The sequence below is a fragment of the Nilaparvata lugens genome, chromosome 7 (genome assembly GCF_014356525.2).
Source record: "Nilaparvata lugens isolate BPH chromosome 7, ASM1435652v1, whole genome shotgun sequence".
NCBI classification, from domain to species: domain Eukaryota; kingdom Metazoa; phylum Arthropoda; class Insecta; order Hemiptera; family Delphacidae; genus Nilaparvata; species Nilaparvata lugens.
In genome coordinates, this window is record NC_052510.1 from 28473194 (window position 1) to 28498475 (window position 25282).

At 35.4% G+C, this 25282-nt stretch overlaps 1 protein-coding gene across 1 annotated transcript; it reads right to left on the minus strand.

The window, feature by feature from the left end:
* Window positions 1-5977: 5977 nt before the first annotated feature.
* On the minus strand, window positions 5978-12589 carry LOC120352354 (zinc finger protein 513-like). Its single transcript, XM_039432456.1, has 3 exons — window positions 12569-12589; window positions 9894-10047; window positions 5978-9289 (listed from the first exon to the last, which is right to left on the minus strand). The coding sequence occupies exons 1-3, from the start codon at window positions 12572-12574 to the stop codon at window positions 8520-8522; spliced, it is 930 nt and encodes a 309-aa protein (XP_039288390.1). The 5' UTR covers window positions 12575-12589; the 3' UTR covers window positions 5978-8519.
* Window positions 12590-25282: the final 12693 nt, after the last annotated feature.

Here is a 25282-nt window from a genome sequence, read left to right on the forward strand (position 1 = left end):
TATCTGAGATTTTCGAACTGCTCAATATTCTAGACAGCGATCATCTACATTATGATTGTACAAATGATTCAGCATTATCTGTTGTTAAAAATTCCGATGAACTTTGGAAATGCTTGTATGATATTGCAGATAAAAAATGTAAAAGAACTTAGATCATTGTAGAGATTTATAGCATTAGATGTGAGAGAGAGAGAGAGAATTTCTCAATTCAATTAGATGTAGAGCTGCTTAGAGCAGTCATTGACCTCACTCTGGATTCGCCAGTATAGAGTAATATGGATTCACTTTAATTTGTCAGTAGAGAATTTTTTCCCCCTCAAAGGGAAATTATTCCCCCTCATCTATACTGGGAGAGAGAGAATTTCTCAATTCACTTCAATCTGTCAGTATTGCAATATGGATTCACTTCAATCTGTCAGTGAGAGAGAGAGAATTTCTCAATTCACTTCAATCTGTCAGTATAGCATTAGATGTAGAAATATGGATTCACTTTAATCTGTCACCAAGGGAATTTTTCCCTCTTAAAGAGATTTTTTTCCCTCATCTAGCATTCACTTTAATTTTGACAGTATAGCATTAGATGTAGAAATATGGATTCACTTCAATCTGTCAGTATAGAGAGGGAATTTTTCCTCCAAAAAGGGAATTTTTTTTTCCCTCACCTGGGCAAGGGGAAGGGGAGAGAGAGAGAGAGAGAGAGAGAAAGAGATATATCTCTCTCTTTTCAACCCCCTCACCGCCACTGGACAAGGGGAAGGGGAGAGAGAAAAGAGAGAGAGAAAGATATATCTCTCTCTTTTCAACCCCCTCACCTCCACTGGACAAGGGGAAGGGGAGAGAGAAAGAGAGGGAGAAAGATATATCTCTCTCTTTTCAACCCCCTCACCACCACTGGGCAAGGGGAAGGGGAAATCTATTTTTAGAAAGATTGATTGATTGATTGATTGAGTACTTTATTTATGTAGATTACAATATATACTGGCTTATACACTTATATACAATAGCTTACAATACAGCAAAATTATAGATGAATTTACATAATATAGACTAAGAAAATAACTATTGAACTGTATATGATATGAAAAAGCAATTTGTAATATAATAACTATAGATAATAATCATATTGTTATATATTGTGTATATCTACATAAATTGGCGGAGCTTTGGACATATCAATGTCCATTCTTTGGGAAGAATATTAAAAATATCCTCCCCACTAACTCTCTACCAAAACGTTAATTTCGTTATTTAAACTAAGGATTTATTTATTAATGGAAATATTGTAAAAGTTTTAATCAATATGAATATTGAAGAGAAAAAAAACAGAAAATTGATAAAGTAAAATAATTATATAGGTAGATAAGATCAAATAATTGATTAATAAAATGAAGTAGGCTGAAAGTAGATCAGAGTTATCAAATTTCAGTAATATATACAGCAGTATGCAGTAGATAATTGAAATAACATGAGTTTATATTATATATATATATATATATATATATATATATATATATATATAATATATATATATATATACACAATTCGTTCTATAACATGGTTTAAAGGTTTATATTGGTGGAATGGGTGAGGGATGGTTCTCATGTGATCGTTCTAGGGCCGGACAGTTTCAGTCATTTGTTCCAAAATATGTTTTTTTAAAGTCAGGTTGAAGCTCACTCGGCTCTCGATGGACCTGATAGAAACAGGAAGTGTATTCCATGCACGACAGGCACTGACTAAGAAGGATTTTGTGAAAATAGTAGTTCAATGATTGGGTATCCTTAAAGTACTTTCTCCGGTTCTAGTATGTGAAGCATCTATCCTCCTACCTTCAGAGACAAATTTGAAATCATCTTTAAAATAGTTCGGATTACCGTATTTCAAGATATCTCTAACAAGCTTGACTATTCGAAAAAGCCTCTGATCGGGAAGCTTCAATGTTGAACTAGCAATGTGGGCTGGGGTGATATGATCATGGCGTTGGAGAGAGTAGACGAAACGTAGACAATAATTTGGCAACGCTGTAGTTTATCATTCAGAGTGACTTGCATATCGTTAAGAACAGAATTACAATACATTAAATGTGGGAAGATGAGAGATTGAACCAATAATAATTTAATGTTTCTAGGGAGAATATCGTGCATTTTCTTCAATGCATGCATGGCTGAGAATACCTTTTTACAAGTTTTGTTCACTTGTTCTGACCAATCAAGAGTATTATTCATAATAATGCCTAAATTTTTAACTGAGCTACAGTAAGGAATGTCATTACCGTCTACACTAATTTTGTGAATCGATTCAAGGTCAATATTGTTTATAAGACGAGAATATCCAATTATAATGGGTTGTGTTTTGATGGGATTAAGCTTAAGGCCATTTTTCTTTGTCCATTCCACTATCGAATTGATATCCTGATTCATTATTCCAACTGTTTCATTAATTTTTGTTATGGGACAGCTCAAATAGATTTGAAGGTCGTCTGCATAAGTATGGAAACTGGAGAATTTGATAATGGAAGAAATGTCATTAGCATACAAAGTGAAGAGGAGAGGGCCTAAAATTGAACCTTGTGGTACTCCATGCATAACGTTTTTCCAAGTGACTTTTTGTCACCGACAGATACACATTGTTTCCTACCTAATAGATAGGATTTAAACCAAACTAACGAGTTGTGACTGAAACCAAGAATAGCCAACTTATTCAGAAGGACTGTATGATCAACAGTATCGAATGCTTTAGAAAAATCAAATAGGGTGAGGATGGTGCATTTTCTTTGGTCCATAGCTAACCTTATATCATCAGTGACACAAAGCAGAGCTGTCTCAGTGAATGGAATTTTCTAAAGCCTGATTGAAAGTTATGAAGCTTACTATTGTTGTCTAGAAATTTTACAACTTGAGCATGAATGAGTCTTTCTAGCACTATGGACAATGCAGGTAAAATACTGATTGGTCTAAAATCCTCAACTTTATTGGGTGATGGAACTTATTTAGAGGGCGAACCAGAGCAAACTTCCAGTTTTCAGGGAAAATGCCTTCTTCAAGTGACTTGTTGAAAATGTATGTAATGGTTGGTAAAACAGCAAATAACATCTTCTTGATAAATTTAATAGGAATTTTGTCTACACCTGTAGCATTACTATGAATACGTTGAATTGCTCTGAAAGTGTCTTCTTCTGAGATTGGATGGAAATGAAATGATCAGTGATTGGTAAATCTAAGTTTGTAACCTGCTCTTCAAGATCATCTATATGATTAGCAATGACAACTTCGTCGCATTGGTTAGAGTGTGAAACGAAATGGTCATTATATTATTCAATGGTAAGTCAATTTGTGGATTCGATTTCTGTTTGCCAAGCCCGAATTCTTTTATTCCCTGCCAAAGTGATTTAGAGTCTTGTCTATTGTTTGTCATAAACGAATTCAAGTACCTAATCTTTGAGTTCCGTAATTCCTGTTTAACCCTATTTCTAAGGCTCCTATACTCTATCAAACTGTCCAAGTCAAATGTCTTTTTAAATTTTCTATGTGCTTTGTCTCTACGTCCCATCATCTTAAGTATGTCTTCAGTCATCCACGGTACTCGTCGTTTTCTATTAATCCTCCTTGTCACATAAGGTGCATGTTTGTCATACAAAGTCAAAGTCCAATTCTCGAAAGTCTTGACCATGTCATCAACTGAGGGTAATGCTTCAATTTGATGCCATGGAGTCTGAGCCACATCAGTCAGGAAGGCGGCTTCATCAAAGTTTTTGAAGTCTCTATAAGTGATAATTTTCTGTTCTGGCTTGGGTATCTTATGGGAAAGTACACAGTAGATCAAATCATGTCTAGAAATAGCTGGGACTGAGATTTGGCCTGCTTGAACAACCTCATTGGGATCACTAACAATGAGAAGGTCAATGAGTGTGTCTGATTCATTAGTATGATGAGTTGGATCGAGAGGTAAAATAGTCATGTTTAGGCATTGGAAAATTGTAGTCAGTTGAAAGTAGTCAAAGTTACGATTTGTCATGTTCAAGTCGGTGTTCATATCCCCCATAACTAGTATACGGTTATAACAAGGCATAAGAGAAAGCAAGGCATTTTCGAAATCTGTGAAATGACCTATTTTTGGTGGGCGATAACAGATACCAACGAGTAATTTATCATTACTAGATAAGGATAATTCAAGTAGCATAAACTCTGGTCTGGAACAATACTCTTGTTTAGATGTGATTAGAACTTTTTGTTTTGATACCATCTTTCACATAAACTGCTACACCCCCACAAGCTTTATTTAATCTATCATTCCGGAAAAGATTATATCTCTCTCTTTTCAACCCCCTCACCTCCACTGGGCAAGGGGAAGGGGAAATCTATTTTTAGAAAGAGAGAGAGAGAGAAAGATATATCTCTCTCTTTTCAACCCCCTCACCACCACTGGGCAAGGGGAAGGGGAAATCTATTTTTAGAACACCCCCCCCCACCCTGCGGGCAGGGGGAAGGGGAGGCGGGATGGACGATGGTGGAGAGGAGGGAGGGGGTTTTGGAGCAAAAAAGCTTCCCAGTGATCCCAGTTTATATCTACTAATTTTGACCAATCGTCGCGTGGCTTCTAGAGCCTTTGGACCAAATAGTAACTGCAAAATCGGTAGTTTGTTATAATTTCAATGCTTGCTGTTTTCCAACTTATCGCACTTTATGTCGCGACAAGAAGGCTAAGTTTTAGAGATAATTCCATAATCTACATTCCTCGACAACTCGGAGCCACAATTTTTAAATATCTATCATGGGAAACTCGAAGTCATGGCCGTTCATAATAGAGAGAGAAAATAATTTATTTCGCTAACTCACTTACAATAATGGCTCTAGTCTATTGCATATTAAATTTACTATTATAACTTGGGAAAAGGCCTGAATTAAAAAGAGTGCCCGGCACAATATGTTCGGTGTGAAACACGCAAAAAGAAATCTAATCAGGATATGTTACCATAGAGGCATTCTGTGTAATTTGGAGAGTCAAATTTCTGGATTGATAGTAGGATCCAATTTGAAGCGGGCCCTCTTCAAAAGAAATCTCTTTAATCATTCCGAAATTCAGCAAATGTATAACTAATAGAGATTTGTGGCAAGAGTCTTTAAAACTGTGGCAAGAGTCAGGACAAAACAATATGGGCGTGTCCACTTTTTAAGTAGGTACTAAAGACGGACCGAGTATAATAATCTTGAATACTTCAATCACTTTATTGAGTCACTGGTTATTTTCGTGGCAAACTCTAACAAGGGAAAACTTTTAAAAGACATCATAGTTTTAATTGGTTCTATGTTACTCTGCTGTTGTAAAATATGTAGCACGTTGATTTATAATAGTAAAGGATAAAACTTTTTCACTCTGCTGAATGTATTGAAATCTAACTATCATTACTATAGAGTTGAGAGTGCAACATATTTTTAACAATATAAAGCAATTCAGTAGGCAATACTATTCTACATAGACTACGATTCAAAGATAATAATGATTGAAACTGTATTATTAGATCAACGCGAGAGCTATATGACACAAGCGCGATTTTGCATTCCACAATCATGAGAAAACCACTTTTCATCATAATATTCCAGTAGGAAACCTCTACCACAGAACGCTAGTCAAAACAAAACAATGAGTGCTTAATCGACAATTATTTTATACTTCGCTTGTCACTAGAGTATTGTAATTTTCTCACTGCCTACAACTTCAACTAGATAAATTGACTCGACATTGATCATATTATTATTTATCTCAAAGTATGTGACATTTTCTCTAAACACTGGAATGGCATGATTTAATAATATGAAAATTCAGCTCCATCAACTAGCTTAGGACTGCTACCGTACTGCTTGACTTCTGATTATCAACATTATGGAATTTACCAATACATTAACACATTAATAGACTACTTTTACACTATTACTGATTCCCAAGTTCACTGACATTTCCAACCTTACTGGAGCCTCACATAATTATTGAACTGGATATGATATGAAAAAGCAATATTTGTAATATAATAACTATAGATAATAATTATATTGTAATGCATCTACATAAATTGGCGGAGCTTTGGACATATCAATGTCCATTCTTCGGAAAGAATATTAAAAATATCCTCCCCAAGGGATTGATTGAGTATTTTATGTAGATTACAATATATACTGGCTTATACACTTATATACAATAGCTTACAATACAGCAAAGTTATAGATGAATTTACATAATATAGACTAAGAAAATAACTATTGAACTGTATATGATATGAAAAAGCAATTTGTAATATAATAACTATAGATAATAATCATATTGTTATACATCTACATAAATTGGCGGAGCTTTGGACATATCAATGTCCATTCTTTGGGAAGAATATTAAAAATATCCTCCCCACTAACTCTCTACCAAATTGACAAACCTGAGACAAATCTCTACCTGAGACAAAGAGAAGCTGCTGTTTATTCAATTCTTTTTCAATCGAAATTGCATTCACAATTTTTACACTTTTTCCTCTTCAATAAGGAGTGAGCACAATACCCTGCTAAATAGGTTAGCAAGGGCATGTCAGAATCCACATTACTTATATCACTATCATCAATTTGGATATTTACAAAATCATCAAGAACATAATATGATAAAGAATGCAAGGATTCCTCACTTCCTTCATCAAAAAAACTCTATAACAAACGAGCGTTTTGAGCCTGACTGCAGGCTCAATTTCATAACCGAGAAATTTCTTATTCTGGTTTCAATTTCATAAATTTGTCAGATGGAAATATGGTACCTATTGGGAACCAGCTAATCTTCTATACAGCCCAAACCTAAACTCTGAATCGTCTGTTTGAATTTTACCTGGTAGTATGTAACTCATTCCTAGCTCTTCAATACAATATTCTGTAAATCAATCATTGCATTTGTGGTAATTAATAGAGCAGAATGTGTCTCTCTAGTTAATTTCCCACTCACACTTATGGAACTTTTCCACAAATCCAACCACTTTACAAATTTGTGAAGAAACAATAGTTTTTCATCACTTTCACTACATGTTAAAGGCTCCTGAAAGATATTTCGAAGATGAAAACCTTTACATGGTGTTTTAACATTCATGTCAAACCATTTCTTGAAAATATGTATATAATTACTGGTGCTTTCAGCATTCATCAAATTATGTTTTTCTGAAAGCTCAGTGATACTCCTAGCAATATGGGAGTTGAAAATATCAAGAGCCAGTTTTACATTCTGCCTTTCCAGGCTTGTTGACAAAAGAGCTTTTTGTGACCGAGTATACCCAAATTTCAACATGTTTCCACACTCAGCTTTATACATTTTTCTAATTGTGGAAAGTGAGGCAACATTAAGAGAATCATTAGGACTAGGACTAACACTACTTTCACGAATTACTGTTGCTACAACAGTAGCAACAAATGATAGTGCCAAAAAATAAAAAAATGATGCCAGTTAAGCTAATCCAACATAAAAAAATTTCAACAGGCCATTAACAGGGAATTAAATCCAACTAATGCTGATCAGGTACCTATTGATAGCTGTCTTCCAATTAGTTTTTGGTAAAAGAACTACAGAATTCAAAGTATAACCTAATATATGTATGAATTTCATCCCTTAATAAAATAGAGAAGTGTATTTAGCTGATAGTAGCATTAAAATTAGATTCTGATTTTTGAGGTTAGTTTTTGATCTGGTTTGTCTGCAGATAGCATGACACTGGCGACAGAGAGGACATTTTCATGGCACATGGGTAAAAAATAGTCACTGCTTCAATAACATAACCTCACTTTTATGCTATTTTTTCATAACTTGCACCAGTTATAGAATAATAATATAAAATAAAGAATAATAGAATAAGTTATAGAATAATAATATCAAATATATAATAATAATTCTATAACTGGTTTAAGGTTCAGAATAATAGCATCTGTTGGTTAAACTACAGTGTTGCCAGATTGTGAAACCTTTAAAATCTTGGTTAGTTAACTGGAAAACTTAATCAGGATTAAAAACTAACCAATCTCTGTGGAACAGTAATGAATCCATAAAACTAATGCTGATTTGTTAATTGGCATTACTGTCCATATTTAACAGACCTACATGCAACTGGGTAAAAGAGTTTTAAAGCTTAATGCCAAAAAACCTTCTTTACATTGGAATTATGATACAAATGATGTTCTTAAATAAGAATTGAATATTGAAAATTGAAACGAGACTGAAGAGAACCAAAAAAAATGTTATTCTTTATGAAATTTGAAAGAAGACTAGTTGTGAGACAAGCCTATTGTTGTACCCTAATCATATTCATATGATGTTTGATAATGTTTCACAAAAAAATGAAATTAGTCTATTTTTGAAGCCAGAAAAAGAGAACTAACCTCATTCATAAAAGATTCCACTGCAGGAGTTACCCACCAAGTTTCTACTTATTAATAAAATGAATTGTATCAATTGAAGATGTAGAGCTATAGTTTTATGTAGCTGTGGTAGGTGAACATTATAAATGCTTAGCTAGGAGTTGTTTCTCCTATATGTGTTCTGGTATGTTTTTTCAAACTACCTAACACAGCACTTTTGTAGTCACAAAACTTGCAGCTGAAAGGTTTTTCTCCAGTATGTGTTCTGATATGTACTTTCAAAGTACCTAACCTAGCACTTTTAAAATCACAAAATTCACAGTTGAAAGGTTTTTCTCCAGTATGTGTTTTGATATGTGCTTTCAAATTACCTGAATGAGCACTTTTGAAGTCACAAAATTTGCAGCTGAAAGGTTTTTCTCCAGTATGTGTTCTGGTATGTTTTTTCGAATCACCTGAATGAGCACTTTTGAAGTCACAAAACTTGCAGCTGAATGGTTTTTCTTCTGTATGAGTTCTGATATGTCTTTTCAAATCGCCTGAATGAGCACTTTTGAAGTCACAAAACTCGCAGCTGAAAGGTTTTTCTGCTGTATGAATTCTGATATGTCTTTTCAAATCACCTGACTGAGCACTTTTAAAGTCACAAAAATCACAGCTGAAAGGTTTTTCTCCAGTGTGTTTCCTTATGTGTCTCTTGAAATGACTAGAATGTTGTGTTTCATAGCTACAGTGATCACAGCTATAGAGCTTTGTATTTGTGCCAGCCACAGATGACTCAGTGCACTTTTCCACTGGAGAGATTGAATGCTCATTCAGTCCACCCACTTCTGTTGCATAGTCTCGGCCAGATGTGCTGCAGTTTGAAGGCCACATCTCTGGTTCACTCTTCACTGAACTTCCTTCAGCCTCTTGCTCATCTGCAATCATCAATAATTCAATTTGTAGATTATGCAGAAACAGGATATTATATAGTTACATCTATGTTTGGAGGTGAGTTTTTTGTTATCACCTCCTATAGTAGATAGCTGTGTTCAAAGTCCTCCCAGTATATCTGATACAATATTATCAATTCTTGATTCTTGGTTATAATGATTAATTTCATATAAAATTTATCTTTTTTGACAAGAGAATATTTTTTTGTAGAATTTGATATTAAATTTTCATGTACGGTAGTGATTACATAGAGACAATGATAATAGAAGTTGAAGTTATCAGAGGTAATTGAAGAGATTAAAGAAGTTCAAATCAATGAAATGTTGTAGGCAATCATCTTTAGATAGATTGATGCGATTTTATGGGATAGTCTGATCACATTACATTTAACATACTACACATTTGTTCTGTACATGTGCATGGTTGACATGTGGCAGACAGCTCATTCAGGAGTAGCATTTACACAGGGGTTCCACTCCCAAACATCAAACCACTTTATGTGAGAAAGCTGGCCACAATCTAATCACCCAAGAAAGGAGTGTGGACCCTGGTCAATCAAGAATCAGGTAGTGATAGAATGCATCTCACCATATGCCTCCTCTTTGATGAAGATCATGTTGTAGCCAGGGATTAGATAATGTTGTTGGCTGCAATCATCTTCCACTGCAGCTGGTTGCTGGCTGCTATCATCCTCCTCCTCCTCCTCCTCCTCCTCCTCCTTTTTAACAGTAACTGTCACCATCTGCAACACATACACATTCACAATCAATAGCAGGACTTATTATTATTATAGACTAGATTATTCACAATCGTTTTTGAGGGGGATAATAGCTAGCATACTGCATTGTAGTAGGGTTCATATAACAGTAGGTGAATAGCTTTTTTACTTTCCTTGCCCTATTACCATAGGTAAGGGAAGTATTGCTTTCCAAAAAAAATTAAGGTATCCTAATTTCAAGTTTTCTATAAGTTTCAAGGTTCGTTGAGTCCAAAAACATGATTTTTGAATGTTGGTCTGTGTGTGTATGTCTGTGAACACGATAACTCCATTCCTAATTAACCGATTGACTTGAAATTTTAAACTTGAGGTCCTTATACCATGAGGATCCAACAATAAGAAATTCAATAAAATTCAATTCAAGATGGCGGAAAATTACTGAAAAACCATGTTTTTCACGGTTTTCTCGAAAACGGTCCTAATGATCTTCTTCAAATTTATACCATGGATAGCTATTTATAAGCCCTATCAACTGACATGAGTGTCATTTCTGGGAAAATTGCAGGAGCTCCGTAATACTCTTGAGATGAATGGTGGATAATTACTGAAAAACCATGTTTTTCACAATTTTCTCAAAACTGACTTGACCAATTTTTTTCCAAATTCATACCCTGTATAGTTATCTATCAGCTTTATTAACTGGCTTGAGTCTCCTTTCTGGGAATCTAATGAGGGGTCTACCCCATCCTTGAGAAATGGACTTTGTAACCTCCTTCTCATGCATGAGGTAGGTAGGTAGAGCAGTTCATAAAAAGAACACATAGTCGAGATATTTCATCTGTAGAACAGCTGTTTTGACGACTTTCAAAAAATATCATCAAATTTCATAATTCACAAAGGAAAAAGTACTCTGAAAACAATTATATATACACATATACAGTAGTCTGATTGTAGTTTCAAATATGTTGCTGCCAATCATCATTATGTTATCCCCCTCAATTATTCTCCTTCAAGAGTGGGGCTTACAGTTCAATGAACAAGGAAAGTTGTGTGAGTGCACCACACCAGATATTTATTATGTAGAATGAGAAGTGTAGGAATAGAAAGTTGTTATGCCATCTTATTTATCTCTTTCCTTAATAGGGCTACTTGTAATATAAATATAAAGAAAATAAAAATTTCAGTACCCTTTTTTAAAATATTTTATCACAACATGTTTTGGTCATTTATGCCATTTTCAAGTGATATGAGTTTAATAAATAAATACTACTGGAAGATTCTTATTTTGATCATATGTTTTTATGAACTAGGACTGTAAATCTCAACAACTAGTCTCTAACTAGTAAGTTAGTCTCTAACTCTAGTCTCAACTAGTCTCTAGGACTCCAACTCAACATATCAACATGCAGGGAAATAGTCCAATCTACATAAACCAATCTATAACGGTGGAGAGACGTAAGCTGTTCGGCAGAGCCAAGATGATACAACGGGAGAATGGGTTTCGACATGTGTGGATCGACCGAGTGGGCCGAATCAAAGTCAGGTATGAGGACGGCGGTCCTGTTAATATTATCAGGTGTGAGGAGGACCTCAACAAGCTCACAAATAGAAATAAGGACAATGTCGGTGTAAGTAAAAAATAATATAGATCAATTTCTGTATGAAGAAAATACCAATTATGACACATAAAACCATGATTTGTTTGTCGAAATTAAGTTAACATTATCACGTTCAATGAAATAGTTAATTAGAGAGAAGGAGGAATATTATCATTATAAATTATTTTATTTGAATTTCAGTTGCAAAGTATGGCTCTTGGCTACGTTCTTATCACTTTGCTCAAGGTAAATTATTGTTATTTTGATGAGCTCAAATAGACTATTTATTATTGCGTATGATTGTTGAAATAAATTTAGGAATAATTTCCATTCCGCTATCTTCCAATTATGATAATTATATTATATTCTATACGATAATTATTAATTATATTCTATCAATTGATAATAATGTATCAATTAAGTGGGAAAGGTTTCAATTGTTTTTATTTTGTTTTGTTTTTTTTTTGCCAATATGCTAGGCCTATTACTTGTAGTAACGTAATTACTATTCTTTGCTTTTCAATTTGCTGTAGCCTAGTTAAGAGAGAATAATAACTCCTAATAATAAATCATTATAATTTGAAAATATTTTATCATTATGAGAAAAATGATGAATTCTCCTATCTTATCTACAAGGTATATTTAGTACGCTAGTTGATGAGGATTATTGACACGATTACCTCTGTTGCTACTACTCTCTGAATCTCAAGAATTGAAGGCCTTTAATATTGATAAAATAATACTTGGATTGATAATAGATTTTTCTAACAATTGATTGAAAAATTGGAAATATTTTCTAACAATTAATTCAATTAAATTAATGCTGATTTCCACTTCTCTGTTTGTCCTTATCATCTCAGTAATATTGTTTTATTTTATTCAAATGGATTTGATCACAGGTTTCTGTGCATGAACTAAATTGGTAGGTTTCAAGTCGATGTACATACATTCATTTTGTCTGGACCGGTGGGCTGGCCATGTCTTGATTCTCTCTGATTTTTATTTTTTTTTTCTTTTCATCGGAAAACCGATACTTTTTTCTCTCTATTTTTTCATTTTACTTAATTTCTTAACCACTTTGAAATTTTATTTTACAAAATATACGTTTATTCACTTTTCTTACGTTTATGTCTGATTGGGATATTGACGACCTTATAGGGTTTCACGATACAATCGAAGTAAATGATGTTTTCAGTTTTTTACCTCACCAGTCTGAGAGTGTTGGCGTGGAATTAAATATTCTACACACCAACATCAGAAGCATTAATAAAAATTTTGAGGAATTGGTGCACTACATAGGTAATATAAAGTTTCGCTTCAATGTGATTGCATTAACCGAGACGTGGATCACAGACGATGCTTGCTTCAATTATAACTTAGATGGTTACAATGTTTTTCATGCTAATAGTAAACACTCGAAATGTGATGGATTATGCTTGTTCATTGAAAATAATATCAAAACTGAGCTTATTAATGTCCATATTGAAGAAGCTAACTGTATTGGTATGGCTTGCTGGATTAATGACGTGAAATATTTAATAATTACAATATATCGTTCTCCATCCCTCAACTTAAAAACTTTTATCGAAAGTCTAGACGAATTTCTGAAGAGTATGAAAGATATTTACAACATAATAGTATTGGGTGATATGAATTTAAATATTCTTGCTAATAATAGCCTTTCAAATGAATATTTGAGCACAATGCATATTAATGGTTTCAAATCTTTTATCAATAAACCAACTAGGTCTGTAAATGGCACCAGTACTTGTATCGATCACATATTTTACAAGGGAGAAGAGAATAATAATAATAATAATGTTGTTAGAGGGACTATTCTGAAAACAAATATTACGGACCATTTTAGTGTTTCGCTGCATTTCAATAGGAATATTAATGAGGAACCAGCACATATCGATGTAGGATCAAAAAGCATAATTGATTATGTAAATCTAATCTCTGATTTACAAAAAGAATCATGGAAAGAGATATATGATTCAATGGATATTGACGAGATGGTGGACTACTTTGTTAAAAAACTAACAGACCTAACTCATGCTAGAACTAAAACCATAAAAATAAGTAACAAGAAAAAACCTATAAAAAATGGATTACTCCAGCCCTAGTCGCGTCAATACGGGAGAGAGATAAATTACATAGAAAATTATTAAAAAACCCCAATAACTTAGAATTGATAAATCAATATAAGAGATACAGAAATACACTCAATACCCTGATAAAAAAAAGCAAGATTGATTATTTTAACTGTAAATTCGAGGAACACAAAAACGATTCTAAAAAAACCTGGAAATACATTAATGAACTACTCGACTTGAAAAAAAATTCAAAATCAATAAATCTAGATGCTACTACTCTTAATAAATATTTCGCTGGTGTTGGAGAATCGTTCGCTAAAAAGATAACCGATAATACAGACAATATAGAGATTCCCAAGTCAATAGCAAATCCTAATGTAAAAAGTATCTTCCTCATTCCCACAAACGATTATGAAATAGAGTTATTAATAGATCAACTCAAGAATAAATTTACACCAGGTGTTGATAACTTTACAGGACCTTTCCTCAAAAAAATATCACCCTCTATAACCTCACCTTTAGTTCATATATTTAACAAATGTTTAAGCGAAGGATATTTCCCTAAAAAATTCAAAGAAGCTAAAATTATACCATTACCAAAAACTGGAGACCTTGGAAACCCGGATAGTTACAGACCGATTAGTTTAATGAGTAATATTTCTAAAATACTAGAAAAAATTTTGAAAATCAGATTAATGAGTTTCCTAGATAAACATAAAATCATTGACAACAATCAATATGGTTTCCAAGCAAATAGTTCAACCAAAGATGCGGTAATCCATCTCAACAATATAATTTTTGATAACTTTAATAGAAACAAAAAAACACTGGCTATTTTTATGGACTTATCCAAGGCCTTTGATACAGTTCCTCACAACATACTCCTCTATAAACTGGACAGGGTGGGTGTAAGAGGTTCTGTGAATAAGTTATTCTCAAGTTACTTGTCGAATAGGAAACAGTATCTCACTTTAAATGGACAGACAGACATCAGTTACACCTCTCAGTTCGGTACTCCTCAAGGGACAGTACTATCCCCGATTTTGTTTCTCATCTATGTAAACGACCTGTTAAAATTAAACCTTGAAAATTGTACTATTTTATCTTTCGCCGACGATACAACTTTGATTTTTAGCGGAGACACATGGGAAGAAACGTTCAAAGTTGCAAATAATGGTTTGAAAATAGTTCAACAATGGCTTGAAGATCATATACTAACCCTAAATGCAAAGAAAACTAAATATATAACTTTCTCACCCACCGTAATTGGTCAACCATCAATAGATCTTGAACTTTCTATAAAAAAATCAAAGAAAAATAACAATGGCACCCAAATAATGAATGAGGTCGCCCATGAAAATATACCTTTAGAAAGAGTGCAATCTATAAAATATCTTGGTATTTTTGTAGATCACCATATCAAATGGAACATTCACCTAGAAAACCTCTGCTCAAAATTGAAATATCTCATCTATATTTTCTATAAAATAAATAAAATTAAAAACAGGGAGATAATAAGAAAAATTTATTTTGCATATGCACATTCCTTATTCCAATATATCATTGAGGTGTGGGGTGGAGCTTTTGATACGCACTTGAGAAAACTGTTTGTCCTCCAAAAACATATTATAAGAGCAGCTCTAGGGAGACCACGTTTGTACCCAAGCCGAGATATTTTTATTGAATTTGATGTACCAACATTGAGGCAAACGTTCATGAAAACCGTAATACTCTACATAAACAAGAATCACTCTCTATTTTCAGCTCGCACTACCCCTTACAATATGCGAGTAAATCATTTCAATAGATACAATATGCTTTTGATCAAGCTCACTACATGTAGGCATCAATTCTTTTATTACTGTAATATTTTCATCAACTTAGTTCCGTCAAATTTCATTATAGAAAAACCAACTGGTAAATATCACAAAACTGTGGAAGAGTGGATAAACAGGAATTTCTTTTTTAAATTAACGCTACAATAGATTTAGTTACTCTTAAGTATTCTTTAGTTATTCGTAAGTTTTTGATGATGTTCAATCATATATATATAATTATTTAAAAAGCCAAATAGAATAAGTATTCTACAAATTTTAGTTAAGCGCTAAACTTGTTAAATCTAGTAATGTAGACTCACTGCTGGCTCTCAAGTTCTTACTTATGCCAGCAGTTGCCAAAATAAAGATAAATTAAGTTTTGATCTAATAATTAAGCTTGAGTTTTGCTTATTTGTTTAACACTTTGTAACTTAATATATTGTAATATTGTAATTTTGTTTTGGCAATAAATTTCAATTTCAATTTCAATTTCAATTTCAATTTCAACTCTCATCTCTCGTGAAAATAGTTTTCACCTCACCCTGTTTTGTTTATTTCAATTGTTGGATATTCTCGACTGGTTCTGTGGAGCTATTATTAGTTTTATCAAGACTTGAACACTTGTTTCAATTTTACATATTTTATTTCCATTACAGCATTCTCAAAATGGCTGCTTGTGTGCGTCACCGCGTCTGTGTACAAGTTTAAATTTGTTTTACATATTGCAGACTCTTGTTTTTACATCGAGTGCTAACCTTGTTCAGTAATTCTGTGCTTGCATTGTGGGACTGAAAGTTTACCCATCATTCATTCTATTGATAATTATTGTGAAATATTGCCAATATCACTAATTAATGTGACTCTCATTTGTAAATCACATTTTACAAATATTGCAACTGAATATTTCCAAAACTTGGGAAATATATCCTTCGAAACATTGATTGAAAACTCTTCCTCTACAACTGACTGCTGTTTCATCGGCATTTCAAACAAGTTGGAATCTTGTTTCTCTCCTGATGTGTCCATTTGAGCTATTGGAAGCTCACGCTGTTTTTGAAGGCCCTAGACCATACCGGGACCTTGACTTTGGCTTATTCGAGCTATTGGAAGTTCACACTGTCTTTGAAGGCCCTAGACCAAACCGGGACCTTGGCTCTTGCATTTATGTTCCACAGCTAAGTATTTTTTGTATCATCTACTTTGTATTTTTTTTACTGCCCTGATCTATTGTTTTCATCTTTCAGGTTAGGAATTCATGGTTGTTCATAATCAACTTTACTTTATTTTTGAGTTATTGCTCTTGAGAATTGTTTGTCAGTTTTTTGTAATCAATTCATGAATGTTCTATGTGAACATTGCAATTATCAATCCTATTTAATTCTTTGTTATTATTCTTTTGATTATTGCTAAAGCTTAGTTTCTGCATTTTGCAATTAGACTATTTCAGTACAGGCTACTGTTATTCATATAACCTTATGGTTAATTTTAACCTACCTGTTTTCTTTTGTTGGTATCGAACCAATTCAAATGTTGAAGCCTTGCAATTCAACATATTTACATCTTAATCTTTCTAGGTGTTGTTTGTTATTAGAAACGACAATTGTAGGTTTAATCTAAAGACTATTCATTATAGACTCTGGTATTCCATAAATGTTTGTTTAGTAACTGTTTCATTATTCCATTTTGATAACTAGATAGATTATTTTCTATGTGCATTGCTGTTATATTCATAACTTTTTTCTGTCACTCTTTAATAATTAAAATTCAAATTATTACTATTTCAAATTGTTACGTTGCTATCAGTTCTTGCATTCAGATTACTGTTTTTACTTGTTCTTTTTTACTAGAATCATTTAATACAGTTTTCAAGTTTTGTTCATGTACTTTTAATCCTGTTCTAAACTTAATCCTAATCTTGTTCATAACAAAGTTAAATTCTATTCCAATTTATGCCGACCAATCACCCTGAGGGGTTATTCCATGTATTCAAATTTTTATTTCTTGTTCATGTGATTTGACATTCTCTAATGCTGATTAAAGTTTGTAATTTACCAACCTACTTTTTCATTTGGCATTTCACCTTAGCCTACATGTTGTTGATTAGTTTCAATACTGAGTTGCCTAAAACTGTTTTGCATTCATTCCAGTTCACAGGTTTTTGAATGCACAATGGTGTATGGGCCAAGCCATATCTTGCCATATTTGAATCAACCACGCTCACCCACGGCCATCTAGCATGCTACTGCCATAGTTGGCACTGTTCTCCCTGTTTTCCCCCACCTTTTTTGCTTACCGGTCTCTTCCGTTCTGTAACTGCTTGAGGAAGCTTGTTGTGCTCTGACGCTTCTCGGTTTTTTCTCCTTTTAAAGAAGTCAAATGTGTATTACCGCTTCACTTGTTTGAATTTGAACTACTACCGCAACTAGTGAGGAAAAGTTATTGTTTGAGCACTCCGCTAAATATCTAGAGTTGGATCTTCTTTGTGTAATCTCTTCGCCACAACATGGGCCCATGTATTCCCCATGTATTTATCATCGCCAGTGCAAGTGAATCCTGATTATCTGAACGTGTTACCGCCTACCAGGACGAGGAGACCGCTCTTACAGTCCACTGCGAACCCGCCATACCCCAAACAAGACGCCTTTAAAGGTAACAATTTTATTTTCTTAGCTACTAAGTACTGTGTTTAGACGCCAACCTCATTGGCTCTAACACGAAAACTGGTCCTCCGGGCCGGATATTGGAGGAAAAGCGACCTACGAACAGTGAAAACGCTCATTTCAATTTTTTCTGAGAGTTTCTTTGTGAGTTTTCTTGGAAAATCGTAAATTTTGTTTTGGACGCTTTTGACCGCCATCTTGTATCGAAATCTGAAAACATCGATTAGTGACTTATGATATCGACTATAGAGCTGTTAACTATCGAACTTTTACACCCGGTTCGACATAACCTGAAAAGTTTTGTTTTGGTTTTGAACTTCAGTGCCTAACAGTAAGCTACAAACTTTTACCGCTAACTGTGTGTTTTCTTACTGCTAAACGTAGTGAATTACCGCCTATCCTTTATTAATTGTGAACTATTGATTTTGAACATTGATCTTGAACTATATTTCTTGTTAAATATGAACTTTTTCGGCCATCAACTTAAACTGTTCTGACCGCTAATCTGAGCTTTTTCGATTGTAAATTTCAATATGGTAACCTATTTTTCTATTTCTGTATGATTATTCATAACAACCATGGCATCGAATTTTACATTATTGAATAAGCTAAGAAGGTTGCACCAATCGATATCTTCTCTAGCTGATAAGTACAATGAACAAGTACCTATGACTTGTAGTGAATTTTATTTTGGTCTGGATAAAAAATTTGATACATTAATGAGTGAATATGAGGCAACAGATAAAGAGTCGCTATCTGAGGAAGTTATCTTGGAGTTTGCTGAACTGCAAATCCAATTCCAAACCAGATTTGATAGTATCAAGCTGGTCAATACCATTCCTAAACCTGCTGTTACTGCTAATGAACTACCAATTAATAATTTTGTGAAACCTCAGTTGCAGATACCTACATTTTCAGGCGAACCTCATGAATGGAATGTTTTCAAAAATGTTTTTGATGCTGCTGTTCACACCAGTAAAGACTATTCCAGTGAGGCCAAATACCATCTTCTAACTTCATATTTAAGTGGTGACGCTTTGACCTTGGTTCAAAATTACGCCAACACCGCTGAATGCTACAAAGCTGCCTATGACAGCTTGCACAAACGATACAACAATATCCGGTATCAAGCATATAGTTTATATAATAAATTCGATACCTTTGTTCCTTCTACTACTCTGGCTGAAACTTTGAAAAAATTTTCTATCGAGCTCAACTCAGCCAAACGATCGCTATTTAACATGGACCTGAACCAAGCTGATTTTTTGATTACCATGATGTGCATTCGCAAATTACCGCTTTCTGTCCGCACCAAATTTGAAGAATCTATACCAGATGATCAAGTTCCCACCTTTGACCGTTTATTGAGTTTTGTGGCTAGTCAAGAAAAATCTCTGGAAGTGACCGCACTAACCCGCAAATATGAACAAGTAATTAGCGCCAGCATTGAATATGTAGATCCCGTTTCTGTTAAAGCTGAACCTAGCACAAGTAATTATCAACAGAGAAAGCAGCCCTTTTCTTCAACTAAAACTGGGTATCCAATCAGTGGTGGCATTTGTGTTCTTTGTTCAGAAGGACATCAATTGTATAGATGCAACATTTTCAAAAGAGAATCAGTATCCAAACGCAATCAAATTGTGAAGCAACACAAAAGGTGCTTTGTTTGCCTAGGGTCTCACCTGAAAGCAAATTGCAACTCAACGATTTGCTGCAAGAACTGCCGCTCCAATCACCATCATACGCTTCTGTGCAATAACGCTAATAATCTTCAATCATTACTTTTTAAAGAACAACGCTCTGAACATCGGTTTGCTGAGCCACACCAAGCACCAAATCAATATGGACGCCCGCATACCAGTACTAGCCAAAACGCTGCGCACCATGCGCCCCCTCCTGGTTTCAGCCCGCTACCTGTGCCGACTTTTGCTGCTGCCCCACCGCAACCGCCAGTAAGCTCTTATCATGCACCTTCTAGCAGCGCACCAAACTTGGCTATCAGCTCTAATCTGCCTCCTAGTTCGCCGCCAGTCAACAGTTGTGCATCTCCACCCGTAAGTTCAAGCCCTGCCTCCAGTGCACAATATGTAACAAACAGTTCTCTATCTTCTATACCACACACTTTTAGTGGCTGCACTCAGGTGAAGGCCGTACATGCTTCTGCTTTACTGGGAACCGCTGTCGTTACAGTCTTGAACCAATACAATCAACCCTTCTTGTTGTGTGCTGTGTTGGACTCTGGTTCCATGCGCTCCATTATCACCACCCATGCCGCCACCGCAATGGGTTTAGTTGTTGTGCCTGCTCAAATCAAACTGAATGGAATCTCTGAAAAAAGGACATCTGTCAAAGGCATTGTGCAGTTAAAAATATTGTCAGAACCTCAATTTGATATTGCTCTTTCTACCGAAGCTCTTGTATTAGATCAAATTGCTGGCAATCTTCCTGTCTTTCCGCTTCACCCCGCACTAAAGAATTCGTTTGCGCATCTGAGCCTCGCTGATCCTAATTTTGATGAGCCTGCTGAAATTGACCTACTGATTGGTGCCGATTTATACTCCAACATCTACATATCCGCAGAAAATTCCATTATTCCTGGTAACCCTGCCGCCTTTGCCACAATCTTTGGTTATGTTTTAAGTGGTAGATTGAATATTGAGGACTCGCCCGCACTGCTCAACGAAATGCAGCTCATTTGCACTATGTTTGCACAGGAAGCACAGCTCAACGCCATCATGAACAAATTTTGGGAAACCGAAGAGGCCATCCCCGTTCGAAAAGAGTCATCGCCCGAAGACGAGTTGTGTGAGAAACTGTACCAATCCACTACTTATTGCACCTCTGAAGGAAGGTATGTTGTGGCACTGCCTTTCAAATCTGCCGCCTCCCGCCGCTCCGCTCTGCCGCCTCCCGCCGCTCCGCTCTGCCGCCTCCGCCTTTTGCCGCCTCTGAGTCGCCGCCTCCCGCTGCCTCCAACCTGCTGCCTCCTGCCGCTCCACTCTGCCGTCTCCGACTCGCCGCCTCCCGCCGCTCCGCTCTGCTGCCTCCGCCTTTTGCCGCCTCCCGCTGACTCCGATCTGCCGCCCCCCGCCACTCCGCTCTACCGCCTCCGCCTTCTGCCGCCTCTGACTCACTGCCTCATTTAGAACAATCTAACAATGTTATTGTAAATAGTTTGGTTTTACCCGCACAACCTGTGACTGTCCGCGTCGCTTTGTTATCGCCGCCTTGTGTTATCCACTCTGCCGCAACATCCTGATGACCGCACTGCTGTTTGCTGATTTGCTCCACTTAGCTGTTTTGATGACCGCACCTCTGTTGACGCTTCGCTCCATTTCTATGACCGCACCACAGTTCATGTCTACGCGCATTCCACAACTTGTGCTGTGCCGCCCCGCTTGTCTTCACATCACGCTCCCGTGTTGGGAGCCACATCGCTCTGGACTTCTCCGCTCACTGTATTCAAGACCGCAGACCCACCACCATCTAGTTATTGCCGACCGCCCTGCCGCAATGTACAGTGTTTGTTGCTGCTTCACCCGATTTAAAAACTGTTCGTTTTTGGGGGGGAGTATGTATGGGCCAAGCCATATCTTGCCATATTTGAATCGACCGCGCTCACCCACGGCCATCTAGCATGCTACTGCCATAGTTGGCACTGTTCTCCCTGTTTTCCCCCACCTTTTTTGCTTACCGTTCTCTTCCGTTTTGTAACTGCTTGAGGAAGCTTGTTGTGCTCTGACACTTCTCGGTTTTTTCTCCTTTTAAAGAAGTCAAATGTGTATTACCGCTTCGCTTGTTTGAATTTAAACTACTACCGCGACTAGTGAGGAAAAGTTATTGTTTGAGCACTCCGCTAAATATCTAGAGTTGGATCTTCTTTGTGTAATCTCTTCGCCACAACATGGGCCCATGTATTCCCCATGTATTTATCATCGCCAGTGCAAGTGAATCCTGATTATCTGAACGTGTTACCGCCTACCAGGACGAGGAGACCGCTCTTACAGTCCACTGCGAACCCGCCATACCCCAAACAAGATGCCTTTAAAGGTAACAATTTTATTTTCTGAGCTACTAAGTAACGTGTTTAGATGCCAACCTCATTGGCTCTAACAAATGGTTCTTGCACTCATGTGGAATTTCAGTCAGGTGTCAAATCAGTCAAGACACATTGTTTCTCTTAATTCAGAATTTGATTTATTCTCTCCTATTTATACAGTCCACTCTTTTCTAAGACTAAATTCCACAATGATAATAGAATGGATAATGATGGTCAAGTCAGGAGGTCACAAAGAGTGATCAGAAGGCCAAATAGATACTCTGATTCGAATTTCTGGTAATTATAGATTTGTTGCTCAACCGAAAATGTTGTAATGTCTTTTTATTGTTTAATATTGATATGTTATGTTATAAGTTAATATGTCTTGTCTAGTTGAAAGTCAATCAAGTTAGTCAGTCAATTTGGTCTGTATATCAATAAAAAAAAACTGTACTATCGGTTATGTCTTAAGTATGTCGTTTTGTTTGTCATATAATCAATTATTATGAGTATATGAATGTCTGTCATGAGTATAGTCTAGTATTTACGATAACGTCTTTATTGGAAATTGTCTTATGTAAAGTTTCAGTCTTATAAACATGTATTATTTAAAATGTCTTAGCCTTGAACGTTTTGAAGTTTTGTCAATTAAAGGGGGGAGCAGTGCAGTGTAGGGCATCCTACTCATGACATCAGAAAAGCAATGGAGTGAAGTCTTTGTATTAAGCCAGTCGGGCAGTCTAGTTTTGTAAAGTCCTTTTGTGAGTTAAAAGTATTAAGTCAATTAAGAATCAAGTGTCCAACAGTCTTTTATTAACGAGTACTCCAAATAATCATATTAAAGTATAAACATTATACCAATTAGTTCTTGTAATTATTGATTGAAATTTAACAATACCTATTAGTGTAATTAAGTGGTCTGATAATTCTTCTAGACTTATTATTACCTCTTGAATATTTTGAAGCTGTAGGATCAGTCACATCAAGTTGGCAGCTAAGCACTAAAGCAAAATGATCCAAGACAATCATCGGCTCAACCTCTGCTGAGATAATATTCTTTCAAAATGAATTGATGTAGCAATATTGTCAATACACGTCCCCTCACAATGAGTAGATTCACCTGGTCTGGTAACTTCATTGATTGTTAAATTGAGATTGAAACTTGAGAGCAAATTTTTAAAGACCATACTGTAGTTTGAATCTATCATCAAATTTACATTGAAGTCCCCACAGAGGATAATGCTAGCATTAGTACTAGCATGCAACTGCTATCTGGCAGTTGAAAGATCTTGTACCGGAAAAATACCTCAGAAACTCATATTTTTCTTTTTTCCAAAGCATAATCTCATACGGAATTTTAGTATATGGAAACAACTGCCACATCAATAAGGTCTTGCTTTTGCAGAAAAAGGCTATTAGAATATTGACCGGTGCAGGGTATCTAGATCACTGTCGACCTCTTTAAAAAAAAAAAAAAATATTGACTGTCATAAACCTCTATATATTTCAAGTGATCATGCACACTAGAGAGAATCTCCATAGCTTGAATAAAAGATCCAATATTCATGCTTATAACACCAGGAAAAAATACCTCATTGATATTCCATATCAACGTCTTGTCATAAGCATGAAACACTATGACAGCATAGGCTTGAGAATGTACAATAAGTTGCCATTGGATATGAAATGTTGTGAAAATATTGTTATTTTAAAAAAAATACTTTTTGAGTGGCTGGTTTTAAGACCTTTCTATTGTTTGACAGAGTTTTTCGATTCTACTTGATGTAATGTATTCTACTTTGTGACTTTAAACTATTGCTTTGACTCTATTATTTTGTAATATTGTATTACTATGACTTTGTCAATTACCTATATTGGTCTACGACAATAAAATCTATTTATTTATTATTTATTTAGAACATCAAACATGCCGAGAATCGTTTCTATAAAAGCCTCAAAATTACTTGCTAAAGGAACACAGTAAATTTCAATGCAAATAACATTATATTGCTCAATCAACACAGCTGAAATCTCACAAACCTTTTCAATGGATAATTCAACCAAATATGGAATTTCAACTGCAATTAAGGATGACTTTTGACAAACTGATGGAGTATGCAGCATTTCAGAACGAGAGGAAAGGTCGGCAGAGGTCTATCAGGAAACCACAAAATATAGAAGAGGATTTTCAATGACTAATATATATATTCTGCTTTATAATGAAAATAAATGCATATGGAAGAATAAAAATATCGTTTTCTCTTCTCTACCCACTACATACAAAAAAAAAAAATATATATATATTATCCTCTGGTTCTGTTGATACTGACCTTTAATACTTACCTTTACCGCCTTGGATTCGAACCTGGAACCTCTGACTTGGAAAGCTGACATGCTAGCCACTACACCATAGAGGATTTTATGTTTAAAGACTCAAATTATATAGAATATGATACTTCTTCCTACTAATGATAACAAGGAATTGAGAAGTGAGTCATGATGGGGTGACATCATCATAGACCTGTTGAAACAGGAAAAGCTATCCCCACCACCACCACTTTTCTCTGTTTGGTATAAGACGGCTTGTCAGCACTGAGAGGTATTCAGTCTACTGCAACATGTTGTCAAACAGTGAGCTATGTCTGCGGGATGCAGTACTTGAGCTTGAGGAGGAACTACATAATCATGGTATTATCTCGTTGACAGACTTTTTCAACGATGCAGGACATTTGGAATCATGTCCAGATCATGAGTCTTCGTGATAAAGGACAGCAGTAAGCATGGACAGCGTTCTCTATAGAAGAGGTGATATTCACAATCCATTGGAAAATACAGCTGTCAGCAATGGATGTGTGTATCAGTTCCTGACCGATGTCTTCACCCACACTATAAAAAATATCAAGGATGGAATCAACAAAGTTATAATGCAGCATTGCCCACCTGGACTTCTGATCAAGTTTAGTGTGCTGTTTGATGACACACAAGTGTTGTTAAAGACATTCTTCACGCTGGGAAACAGCATGGTCACCATTGTGGATCTCCAACAGAT